This window comes from Chrysoperla carnea, chromosome 4 (genome assembly GCF_905475395.1).
Source record: "Chrysoperla carnea chromosome 4, inChrCarn1.1, whole genome shotgun sequence".
Classification (NCBI taxonomy): Eukaryota; Metazoa; Arthropoda; class Insecta; order Neuroptera; family Chrysopidae; genus Chrysoperla; species Chrysoperla carnea.
In genome coordinates this window covers 28,226,313-28,238,687 of record NC_058340.1, presented here as the reverse complement: position 1 = coordinate 28,238,687, position 12,375 = coordinate 28,226,313, and the positions used below count along the sequence as shown (strand labels likewise).

Below are 12,375 nucleotides of genomic sequence, written 5' to 3'. Positions count from 1 at the left end.
TCTGCCAACACGATAACTCAAAAACGAAAATAGATATCAAGCTGAAATTTTTACAGAGTACTCAGGACGTAAAAGGTGAGGTCAAGTTCGTAAATGAGCAACATAGGTCATTTGGGTCTTGACCAATGGGTCCGTAGGACCCATCTTGTAAACCTGTTTTAACCCTTCTATCACTGTTTTCCCGTGTGGGCGCAAATTAGGCGTAAATTGTATAGTATGTGTTATATGGGGATACCAGTTACGTATGTGTGATATGTATGCATATGTAATGTGATAGAGTAATCAACACTGTCTATGCATTGTATTTCAACAATTAACTCAGTCAATTGTTTGTTTTCACTTGTTTCTTTAACTTCGTCTCGTATGCTGTCTTCGTACGATATCTAGATTCTTTATACACAAAACACAACTGTTTCAAAAATTACTAACTAGTACTACTAAATATACATTATAGATGGCACAAATGGCACAGTAACTCATCTAGTGACAATCTTTAACATCTTCGAACTTAAAAACACGGCTCTGTTCCTTTCCTACTATTCCCTAGTATCAAATTCGGTATGCCATCTATAAATTTATGGTTTTACTAATCGCACAAAATCCAGACATAACCTAATAACCCACAGGAATACTTTTAAAATAATCCTGTAATTCTTGAAGTCAGTGCATTTAATTGTCATAAATAAAAAATGTTGTGAATTTTTGACGTTTATTCAAAGTATGTTCAGAAAAGTAATTTATTTTTCAGCAATAAATAACAGAATGTATTATCGTTTATCTATTAAATCATAACTATTTAAAAAAATGACAAGACCATCAATAACAGTGATTTTATCATGTCTTTTTATGATATATATTTTAAACGATTTATGGTCGTTAGCACGATTATTTATACCTCCAAAGTGTTCTGATGATTCTTCAAATACTTGTTTAGAATCATATTTAACTTCAAAACCAACTTTACAACTATTTTTATACACGTCATCAAATGTAAACATTAAAAATTTAAATTTAATTTATCATAATAAAGGATTTGATTACACACAACCGTTTAATAAGTAAGTATAGAACACCGGCATTATTTATATAAACCTTTTTATCTATGTTTCTGTCAGAAATTACCGAATAATTTCCCATTTTTGTAGGGTACTTGAAATCAATCTGCCGAAAGAAACTACACAAAATGGATCTCTTGTATTAACTGTAGCTTTATTAGATAAAATTCATACATTAAAAAAGAATTGGGATGAACTTAAATTTTTAGACAACGCAGCAGTAGAACGAATATATATAACCAAATATGCTAAGCCGCAAGCAAAAACGTTCAATTTGCTGGGATCCGATAAAGTGGTAACACAGATGGTAAGGATATCAAAGAAATCATAATTACATAAAACTTAATTATTGTAGGAAAAAAGCAATACGAAGGAAGAAAATGTTAAACCAGTTACTCACTTAAAAAGTAAAGTAAAATTTAATGTATTTGCTGACGATGTGAAATTGTCTACAAAAGAATTACCACCAGAGTTAGTTCGACTAATAAGGTATTTAAAGTAAATCTTACTTAAACTGTAACTTTGAATAACGCAAATAATTTTTTAGATTAAACAAACAAAACAAATACCTGCCAATTTTACAATATAATTTTTTGGAATCACGTTTAGATGATTTAGTCTTAATTACACCGAAAACAACCTCATTGAATGTGACCTTTTCTTATGCTCCTATTGGAATTGGAAAACTACGTTTACTTCTACATTTGGAACAATCAATGAAGCAACTCTATAATTTAGGTTTTACCGAAAAAGATGTTGATTCAGTTAAAGATTTGTTTGCTGAATCCAATTTATATGTTTTGTGTCTTACAGTATTGATTGGAGGTGTACACGTGAGTATAAATATTCCCTTTTAAATAAGAACTTCTCTTTTTTTAAATGAGAGCTGAATATTTTCATAAAGTCGCTGTTCTCAAAGAGAGGAATCAAAAACCAAAAGATTTTTTATTCCTGATTTAATTAAAGCAGACTTAATACTAAAAGTATTATATTATTTCTTTCAGTTACTGTTCGATATATTAGCATTCAAAAATGATGTTTCATTTTGGAGGAATAAAAAGTCATTAGCAGGATTATCACCACGATCTGTTCTATGGCGAAGTTTTAGTCATGCTGTGATATTTCTCTACCTATTAGATGAAAATACATCGTTATTAGTTTTAATTCCTAGTGCAATTGGAACGTTAATTGAGGTATGGAGTTTTAATTTTTTTTTAAACCAATTTTTAAAGAATAATTTAAGTTTAATATTTTTTTTTAGTTTTGGAAAGCTACAAAAATTTTCAAAATATCATTCAAATTAGGGTTTCCTTGTATTAAATTTACATTGAAAGCAAATAATGACGATGAACGTATTACTTATAAATATGATGCTGAATGTATGAAATATTTAAGTTATGTTTTATATCCGTTATGTATTTGTGGCGCTGTGTATTCTTTACTTTACGAACCACATAAAGGGTAAGATTTTATTCGTTAAATTATGGATTAAGTATTAAGGTATTTCCTAACTATTATTTGGTTGTCAATAATGAAATTCACGATATTTGTAAAATGAAACCTCAGAAATCAGCTTAATTTTGTTGAAAATTTATCCCTGACGCATTTTTGAGAAAATCGCTTCTGAAGTTGGAGAAATTTAACATGCATTTTCATAATCATAAAGAAATAAAATTCACGATTCCGACTGTTTTTGCTTCTAACTCTCACAATGTACCTTCCTCCATTCCTTGAAAAAAAATATGCATACAAATACATACTAGTGTATATGTATGCGCGTGCATCCGATCAGCTGAGATTGTTTGGAAATACCTTAGTCTTAGTCAAAATAACGCTGTAAACGATTTTTCAAGTTTATCATCCTCACATTTCATGATTTTTCCTTAGAAATATATTAATCCGACCCCCTGGCTCAATTGCTATAACTATATTCTATAACTCATTTTTTTAAATAGAAATAGAAGTTAAAAAATGAAAGTTAAATCGATTTTTTTAAATTTTGTTTTCAGGTGGTATTCATGGACTATTAACAGTATGGTGAATGGAGTGTATGCGTTTGGTTTCATATTTATGTTGCCACAGTTATTTGTGAATTATCGCCTTAAATCAGTGTCAGCTTTACCATGGAGAGCCTTTATGTATAAAGCATTTAATACATTTATCGATGACATTTTTGCATTTATAATAACAATGCCTACAGCTCATCGAGTTGCTTGTTTTAGAGATGATATTATATTTATTATTTATTTATATCAAAGATGGTAAGTTTCCATTTTAGGATCATTATGTTTCATAATCAAAATTTGACAATATTTTATTTAATATTTTGTATGTTGCAGGCTTTACCCAATTGATTATAGCCGTGTTGATGATCCTGATGTCCAAGCTTTAGGACCTCAAAAACCTAAGGAAATAGAAGATAAGAAAAAACAAGAATAAATCGATGGCATAATAGACGGCTGTGCAATAATTACATTACAATTATACCAAAAAATTCACCTTATATAATCATTCCAATAATTTATTCTAGCAATTTTGATGGAACTATTTCATACATTTTTTATGAAGAATTGTTATCAAATATTATTTTATCTTATTTTTGAGCTTAAATAATAAATCTAATTTAAAAAATCTCAATTTTCAGTTACTTTTTTTTTATGTACCCTTTAATCCTCGATGATTAATTAATTGATAAAAATCATAGTCGATTTATAATTATATAGTTCCGTTGATTATCTTTTACGTCAATGTATTGTTTGTGGCGCAATAAAATAGGTTTGGTGATTAGAATTACAAGAAAAACAGAAAATTTCGATTTTCATTGATTTTTTTATTTTAAGAAAATAAATGTGATCATCAAGAAGTTTATCTTGCAGGCGGTTGGTGATACTATGACAAAATAAATACAGATAATTTCAGGCTCAAAATAGTATGGTTGACGTTTCCAAAAGAAACTTAGATTTTTGTACATTTTTCATCATTTCTGTCCACAACGTATAATATAATATGGAAGGTGTTTTTCCCAATTCTAGAGAATATTAATTTAGACAAACCTACTCCATTGAAAAATTCTACTCTCTGTGAAATGAAAATGATGGCTGAAAAATTTTTTTGTATACAAATCATAAACTATTTAAGTAATGACAGATACGCACTCCAAATTTCCCCTAATGTCCAATTTGAGTCCATTTACTTTAGTGCCCACGTCTCGATCAAAATACCTTTCAAACAAACATAGAAAAATCAATATTGCTTCATCCGTTTAGGAGCTACGATACCACAAACGAATCCATCAGACCTGATTTTGTGTCGGGGTTTTCTTTTATATTTTTTTATTTGTATTATTTTTCCATATAGGTATATTCCAAACATTTTTTTAAGATAGTAAATGCCAAGAAAAACAGTAACACTATCAACCCTGCTTCAAATAAGCAACTCAATCAGCTAGAAGAATGATTTATTAAAAAAACGTGGGCTTTCCTATTTATGATAAACCATGAAAAGTCACCAAATTTTGTTCTGTTTGAATGAAACTACTTTTTATTTATAAAAAAACAATTAATCGTTAACACTTTAATCCAAAGTACGTGTTTACTAAATTAATAACTTTGAAATCTTAAAGATATAATTTATCTAATTTTGGGTTCCGTACCTAAAACCGAGTATTATGAAATTAAGACTAAACTATCAACTTGGTAGTAATTTTGACCGGATGGTTGGAGAAGACAGCCTCTGTCTCTTTGGGCATGGGCTACTTTCCACTAGGTTCATATTTCTGATGTATTTTAATGCAATGTACGCACTAGCTCCCTAAATACATTGCACCTAAGATGGCCAGAGTTATAATGCGGTGCGGATTAATAAGTTCATTTCTTTTGGTTCTCTAAAGAGTTTTGATGCACACCATTCTGGTTAATTAATTTTACTAAAAAAATGCATTCAACGTCTCACGGAACCTCTATACAATCAAACCTAATATTATAAATGTAAATGGGAGTTTGATTACTTTTCTATTACACTGTCACGCCTTAACTACTCAACCGATCGTCATGAAATTTCGCATACACGCTGTTAGGGGTGCAGAAAATTCCATAGGCAACCTTTCATCCAGAAAAAAGGCATTGTTTCCAAGGAATAATAAAAATTGATTTTCTATGATCGTCCTTAAAGTTGACATTGTCTATAATGCGAGTTTTTTAAGGAGGGAGTGTGTATAAGTGAAGGTGAAGGCAAAAGGATAATCTTTGTTTTTAAAATTTAAATTGCACAGCGAAGCGGACGGGTAACTGCTAGTTATTTTTTACTTAGGAAATCTTTTTTTTTTTTAATTTATTAATTAATTAATTTTTAAACTCCGTATATTTACTAAAACGCCGAACCCCTGATTTAAATATTAAGAATACATTGATGCTTGAATTTTATAATAATTAAATAGTATTATTTAAAAGCACGTTTTTTATGAATTTATAAAACACGGAATTGATTTTTTTTTATAACTTTTATAATGGGGTTTATATACATAGTTTTTCAATTAGTTTGTGCTTTTTTCATTTGTTTAATTAGTTACAAATACATTTTTACTAAAAATTCGTACGCAGGTATGTCTGTATTTTGTTTGTATGTTTTTTGGAAGGATTAAGATCAAATCGATTTACCTCTGATTTTGTCGTTGTTGAACAGATGATGAGTGAATTAGAATAGAAAACAAAAGAAAAATTGTATTTAATTAAGAATTTTTATACCGTTTTTAGATTTTAGCAGCTTCAAGAGCTGTCAGCCTAGAACAACCGCTTTTCTCAAAGACCATTTCACGTAAATGACTGTAAATTGACAAAATTATTGTGAACAGTTTAGGTACTAAACAAAAGGCATGAGATGCAAAGCTCGAATTTCTAGCTAAGAGTGTTGTTTTTTTTAAGCTAAAAAGGAAACTACAAAAAAATTATTTTATAGTCTTTAGTTAAAAAAATGTTTAGTTTATTTTAAATGTTTAGACGAGATTGAATAAATTTGGTCAGAATCAAAACGATTTTGGGCGAGAAATTTATTATTATTAAATTTTTTTTTTTTTTTTTAAATTGTCTTCAACAAACAATTAAATTATGCTTCAATTGTTAAAATTAGCTGTCGATATTAAAGCTTTACTATTTTAAACAAGTATGTAAAACAAGTTGCCTATAAGAAAGAATATACAGCCTCAAAACAAAGTGTCAACATAATATTTTTGGGCTTGATATCTTACAGTTCGAATAACTGTTAACACTTATTATATTACTTTAGCCCCACCCCCGTTCTCTTTACCAAAACTTCTATATCCATCTTACCCATACGCAAGCTTAGTTCTGCCCAGGAATCTTGTATTGTTATGAGTATAAAAGAACTTAATATTTTTATGTACTAGGTATAATACAAAGCCCAAAATCAATTTACAACGAATATAATTATTTCACTTTGATTAATTTACAGGATTTAAAAGGCTGTTATCAAAGATACACATTAAACAGATTAAAAAATCACAGGGTCAAATTAATTGGCTTAAAAATGGTTGGGATTTTGAGCAACCAACTATAATTAATAAGGCAGAGGTAAAATTTGAAGAATAGTTTGAATTTGTTCAAATTCTAAATGTAAAAAACATATTTCTAGAATTTTGATGGTTTAACTTTTTATGGATACGATCATGAGGGTAATTCGATATTAACAAGAATTACTAAACAGCATACTGATATAACTGAAATTTGGTTACAAATTCGATTAAAGGATGGTCAAATCTATCAATTACCAGGTATAAACTCAATTAATATTTTGCTAGCTTGAATTAAATATTTATTTTTCCAGAACATCCATCAGCAAGTATTAACTGTAAAAAGTCCAAAAAATGGTCAGCACATGGACTTGATTTTTGTATATTGGAACCATTTAAACGTATTCGAGTTACATTTAATGGATTACTTCGAAATTGTATACGAGATAGTTACACGTCAGAAGTCGGAGATATTGTACATGTGAAATTTAATTTTATGTAATTTAAAATTTTATTTAATACTGATTCATCCGAAGTAACTATCCCTAAGTTTCTAAAGACGGTATTAAAATAAACAATTTAGAAAATTAGGAATAGTAACTTTAGAATATTTTTAATAGCTTTCAAAAAGTTCATATTAAATGTTAAGTTTCTAAATTTAGATGGTCTTCATGTTCTGCCCCAAAATCCTGGCCTTTAGAGGAAAGTGCAAGTCTTCTTAGAAAAGCTATTAATCAAGAATTACATAGTAATCAGAATGGCTCGAATCTTTTGTAAGTATATACCTTCATAAAAATCTTACTGCAATATAATATTATGATGTTTTGCTATGACTAGCACAGATCCAGAAAAGACTGGCATCTTAGTATAATGCTCACCATCTCCAAAGTATGGAGGTAAACTTTGAAATAATTTGGATATAATTTATAATTTAATAATATAATTAATAATATTATATAATTTTAATTTTTTTTTTCTTTCACCTAAATTTATGATAAAATGACAAGAAAACAAGTTATTAAACAAAAAAAGAAATTTTAGATTTTGTTACTTTTTTGCTCATATCTTTTTAAATTTTAAGTTTATCGCAAAAAGTCACATTGACAAAATTGTAGCCACGACAATTTGCTACAAATTATGTCTTTACAAATTTTTTGAGAAATCAATATTTTACAAGATAAGGTAAGTGTACATTATTACGGGTTAGTACGTTATTCCGGGAGTTTTTTATTTTAATCAAGAAATAAGCAATACTAAATAAATTTTTAATTTTTAAAAATAACAGAGCCTCTAGCACTAAAATATGAACAAAAAAAATCCACTTTTGAACAAATCAAATCACACTTAAATACTTTAATTGATCGAAAAATTGACCGATCGGTTAACATCTGGTGTTATTACAAATATGTTGTCTGTATACGTAAGGTGACAGTGTTGGATTGTTAAGCTTTTTTTAGTTAACTGGTAAGTTTATCATTTTTGAATATGTAAAAATATTGATTAGCATGAATAAATAAATCGTTTTAAAGCTATTTCAAAATATTTTAATTAATTATTTTCTTTAAATAATGATTCCCGGAATTATGTTCTTAAATCAGTGATAGTGAACCATATTACGGGAGTCTACCGTAATTAGGGAAAATAAGAAGTAATTATTTTTAACTCTCATTTTAAATTGGTGTTATAATTATTAAAATATTTTTTACTGATTGAAGCAGTAGATACAGTAGATTATTGTGAGGTAATTACGGGATATATTTTTTTTTTTTAATTTGGCTAATTTATGCTTAAATACTTGCTTTTTATGATAAGTATATAATGTGTTTTTAACTCCCGGAATAATAAGCAGAGTTTTTACATATGTATACAATTCCGGGAGTATCACATTGTAAAGGAGAAAATTGAAACTTTTTAAAAATTAATTTTTGATGATTATTAAGGTTAAAATAACTTTTACTATTATTAAAAGAATTTAAAAAAATAACAATTCTATTAGCTTCATTAATTTAATAACGATAATATTTATAATACCAGCGATTTATTTTCATTAGTATTCCGCAATATATTATGATTTTTTTAAAATTAATTAAAAATTTGTATTTTTCAATTAAATTTTATATGATAATACTCAATAATCTTAATTACATTTAACAAAATTTTTTAATTTACCTATGTTAAGTGTGTATCCCGGAATTATGTACTTTTATTCCCGGAATCAGGTTCAAAACCAAATTTTATCACGGAATTAGAGACAAACTCGATGTCCAGAAAATTAACGTTTAATACTATAAATTAAAGACTTAGGGGTGAAAAAATGATCAAAACTAATTCTCAATAAATCATTTTATACGACAAATCAATTTTTATTGTGGTAATATTTATATTTATTTCAATAATCAGCTTCAAAGTACATTATGCCTAAACATCCCGTAATATGGTACATTTACCTTACAGCAAAATATGTTTCCACCCCTTTTTTTAAGATGGCGGGCGGGGGGCAAGGGCGCCAACCCCACAAGCTTGGGGTTAAGGTTGTATTGACCCCCCCCCTACATGTTCCACAAATAAAATCGCGTCCTCCCCAAAAATGTTCAGTTTGGCCCTAAAATTGTAACATTTCAATGGACTAAATAGTAATCGAGTAGACAGACACCTAAGAATACAGTTAAAGGCAATAAAAAATAAATATCAAAATTGATTTATAGGTAAATTACCCAAAAGACTTTCATTGAAACACTCCCTCCAAAAAATTTCTTGATTCTCGAAGAGAGAAATCAATACTAGTCAAGTATTTTTTAAATTTTTTCTAATTTTATCCTCTATTTCTAATTTTTAGAATTAATTCGCCCGTTTATGGATACGATCAATATGGAGCACTTTACGGGGAACTGTATTTGCCCGATGAAAGGCTTGAATTAAATTTACCTTCGTTGAGGAAACGAAGAATGGGACTTTTGAATCATGAGAATAATTATCTTGACATTTTGGGAATTTTCAAAGACGGAACACTTTATAATATAGGAGTTTCGTCAAGGGAACATTTTAAAAAGTTTGTATATTTTATTAATATCAAATGAATTTTTTAGTTAATAGGGCTTTTAACATCACAGTTTGCTCGATCAAGGTAACTTCTTTCGCCGAAGGTATCTCACATTCTATAAGTGACCAACAATCAAAATTTAAAAGCCAAAGCAGTAAAGATAGCTATCTTCAGTCGAATCAGTATCTTCAGGCTAGCCGAATTACTAATTACTATAATGATGTATAATAACATCAGTTATATATATATTCATATTTTGTTTTATTTTTAAGGCATGAGTTTGGAACAATTCGAATGCCAGATGGTGATATTTTGTCTATAACTAATTCTGATATAACAGAAATTAAAAATAGTGAAGCTATTATTGATGGTGGAAAATTGAAAATTCAATGTTTAATAAATTTTCAAGGTATAAACAAAATTTATCTTAATTTCCATAAAGCTTTATAGTTTTGTTAAAATATAAATTAAATTTCAGCTGGATCAGAAAAATTTAAATTGATTGTAAATTTGATAATGGATCATTTATCGATAGTTTATGGTGGAAATCCATGGAATTTTAGATATAACATTATGCCCACGGAGTGCATATTAAATGGAGTTGAATGTGGATATGGTTTATCCATTGAGGGTAGCAATTCTGCTGGTAAGTTTTCTTAAATTAATTTGATTACCTCATTTTAGCTGCAATTAATCCTTAAAGAACTATTTCATCCTTAATACCCTTCTTATTTAACTAAATTTTCGTTTTCCTGGGGTATAAATTTTTCTCATCAATGCATTAATTATAACTATATAACACACTCAAATTCTAAATATAATTTATTGGTACAGTATTTTGCGAGCCTCCATTATTTACACCAAGAAGTTATTTGGAGTTTTCTGATATTCCTGATCAAAAGAATTACAATAAACTCATCGTTCAATTTGATGAAATCGATTGTCGATCGGTAGCAATAGTTGGTGGCAAAGGAGCATCGTTAGGATTACTACAAACATCTACAAATTCAGAAGTATAAAATTATTATTGTGATGAAAATTCAGTTTACAATAAATTTTGTTACTTTTTCTGTAGTTTACTGTTCCATTAGGATTTTGTTTAACATCAAAGGCACTCAAGAATCAATTAGAATCTCACCCAAATGTGTTAATTTTAATTGAAGAATTAAATTCTAAGAAAAATGATTTAAAATGTTTAGAAGAATCTTGTAACAAGTAAGAGTTAATTTTTAAATATTTTAAAACCAAAGATTCGGTCGATTCCTCAGAAAGTTGTTCAATCGTAAAATCAATCAAACTATGGTGTCTAATTTAGAATAATTAGAACTTAAAAACATAAAAATTCAGCTCATTAAACAATTAGATGAGTATCTTTCGAGGTATCTTCAGAATCGCTTCAAAATAAAATCTTTTCATGCAGAATTTTTAGCGATATTTAAAAAACGACTGACCCAATTAGAAATGAACCCAATTTTTGTACTTTTTGAATAAAAATTACCACATACCATGCTTTATCAAATTCCAAATTCCTAAAAAAGTCTAGTGAGCATGAAAATTTCAAAACTATTTATTTCTAAAAAAATGCTTATGAAAGTTAGATATTGCCCCTTCCAAAAAATGCTTGTTTAATTTAAGCATAAACTTTTTATTCTTATTTTAAAGAATACAAAATATAATTGTCGAAATTCCTTTGGATGAAAACCTTTTAAAGTTATTAAAAGCATCTTTGGAAAGAATTCGACTCCAAACAAACGTACCATATAACGGAAATCCACTAAAATTTGCTGTTCGATCATCAAGTTTATTGGAAGATGGCGAAGAATCATCAGCTGCAGGTCAATATGATACCATTCTCGGATGCCTAACCGACGATGATATTAATAATGGCATTATCAAATGCTGGGAATCAATGTTTTCTTTTCGTAGTGTTATGTATCGAATGTAAGATAAAATTTTCTAATAATTAATATCTATATTTTCTAATAATATAGTATTAAAAATTGTTTAGCCAACATGGACAACCGATTAATTGTGGTATGGGTGTAGTAGTTCAAATAATGGTACCTTCAGAAGTTGCTGGAGTAATGTTTACATGTCATTCTACAACCAATGATCCTAGTAAAATATTGATAACTGCGAGCTACGGATTAGGAGAGGTATGAATAAAAGCATCCTCAACTACTTACAAGTTGAAACTATTATTGTTATATTTTAGAGTGTTGTGTCTTCATTGGTATCACCAGACGAATTTATTGTTAATCGGACATGGGATAATCAAATAAGCGTACATTCAAAAACAATTGGAGAAAAATCAATAGTTTTAGAAATGAATGGCAATTTTATAGAAACAAAAAATTTAACAATGGACAAATCCACAAGTTTATGTTTAACAGACGAAGAGGTGTTAAGAATTGCAAAAATTGGAATTAACTTACAAACTCTGTACGATCATCATTGTGATATTGAGTGGGCTTTTTATCAAGTTCGTTGTTTTTATATAAAAATTCAATAAAAATTCGTTTATTTTATAGAATTATTTGTATTTTTTTAGAATAAAGTTTATATTTTGCAAAGTCGAGCAATAACAACTATTAATGGATTCACCGAATTCGAATTACTACATGAATTTGACACACCACTTTTAACGAATAATGAATTAATTTCGTTTTCAAATGTTGGTGAAGTTATGCCGATGCCATTATCCACACTTGGTCTTAGCATTATTTCACCATACGCTAATAAAGTATCCGATTCAC

General features: G+C 28.3%; 1 protein-coding gene across 2 annotated transcripts; it reads left to right on the top strand.

The window, feature by feature from the left end:
• Window positions 1–589: 589 nt before the first annotated feature.
• LOC123297743 (cleft lip and palate transmembrane protein 1-like protein) lies at window positions 590–3,651 on the top strand. Of its 2 annotated transcripts, none has more exons than XM_044879505.1 (8): window positions 590–1,058; window positions 1,146–1,347; window positions 1,411–1,544; window positions 1,603–1,888; window positions 2,060–2,248; window positions 2,317–2,516; window positions 3,065–3,316; window positions 3,395–3,651. In XM_044879505.1, the coding sequence occupies exons 1-8, from the start codon at window positions 805–807 to the stop codon at window positions 3,492–3,494; spliced, it is 1,617 nt and encodes a 538-aa protein (XP_044735440.1). In that variant the 5' UTR covers window positions 590–804; the 3' UTR covers window positions 3,495–3,651. The 2 variants fall into 2 exon arrangements, with proteins under 2 accessions (XP_044735440.1, XP_044735439.1); XM_044879504.1 differs by having other exon boundaries at window positions 598–1,058; window positions 1,146–1,350.
• The last annotated feature ends 8,724 nt before the right edge of the window (window positions 3,652–12,375 follow it).

Excerpts from the sequence above, each read along its gene's own strand:
- LOC123297743 (XM_044879504.1), top strand. The coding sequence starts at position 805 with ATGACAAGACCATCAATAACAGTGATTTTATCATGTCTTTTTATGATA. Across the intron at positions 1,545-1,602 it reads GAGTTAGTTCGACTAATAAG|ATTAAACAAACAAAACAAAT; the intron begins GTATTTAAAGTA and ends ATAATTTTTTAG. Across the intron at positions 3,317-3,394 it reads ATTTATTTATATCAAAGATG|GCTTTACCCAATTGATTATA; the intron begins GTAAGTTTCCAT and ends TGTATGTTGCAG.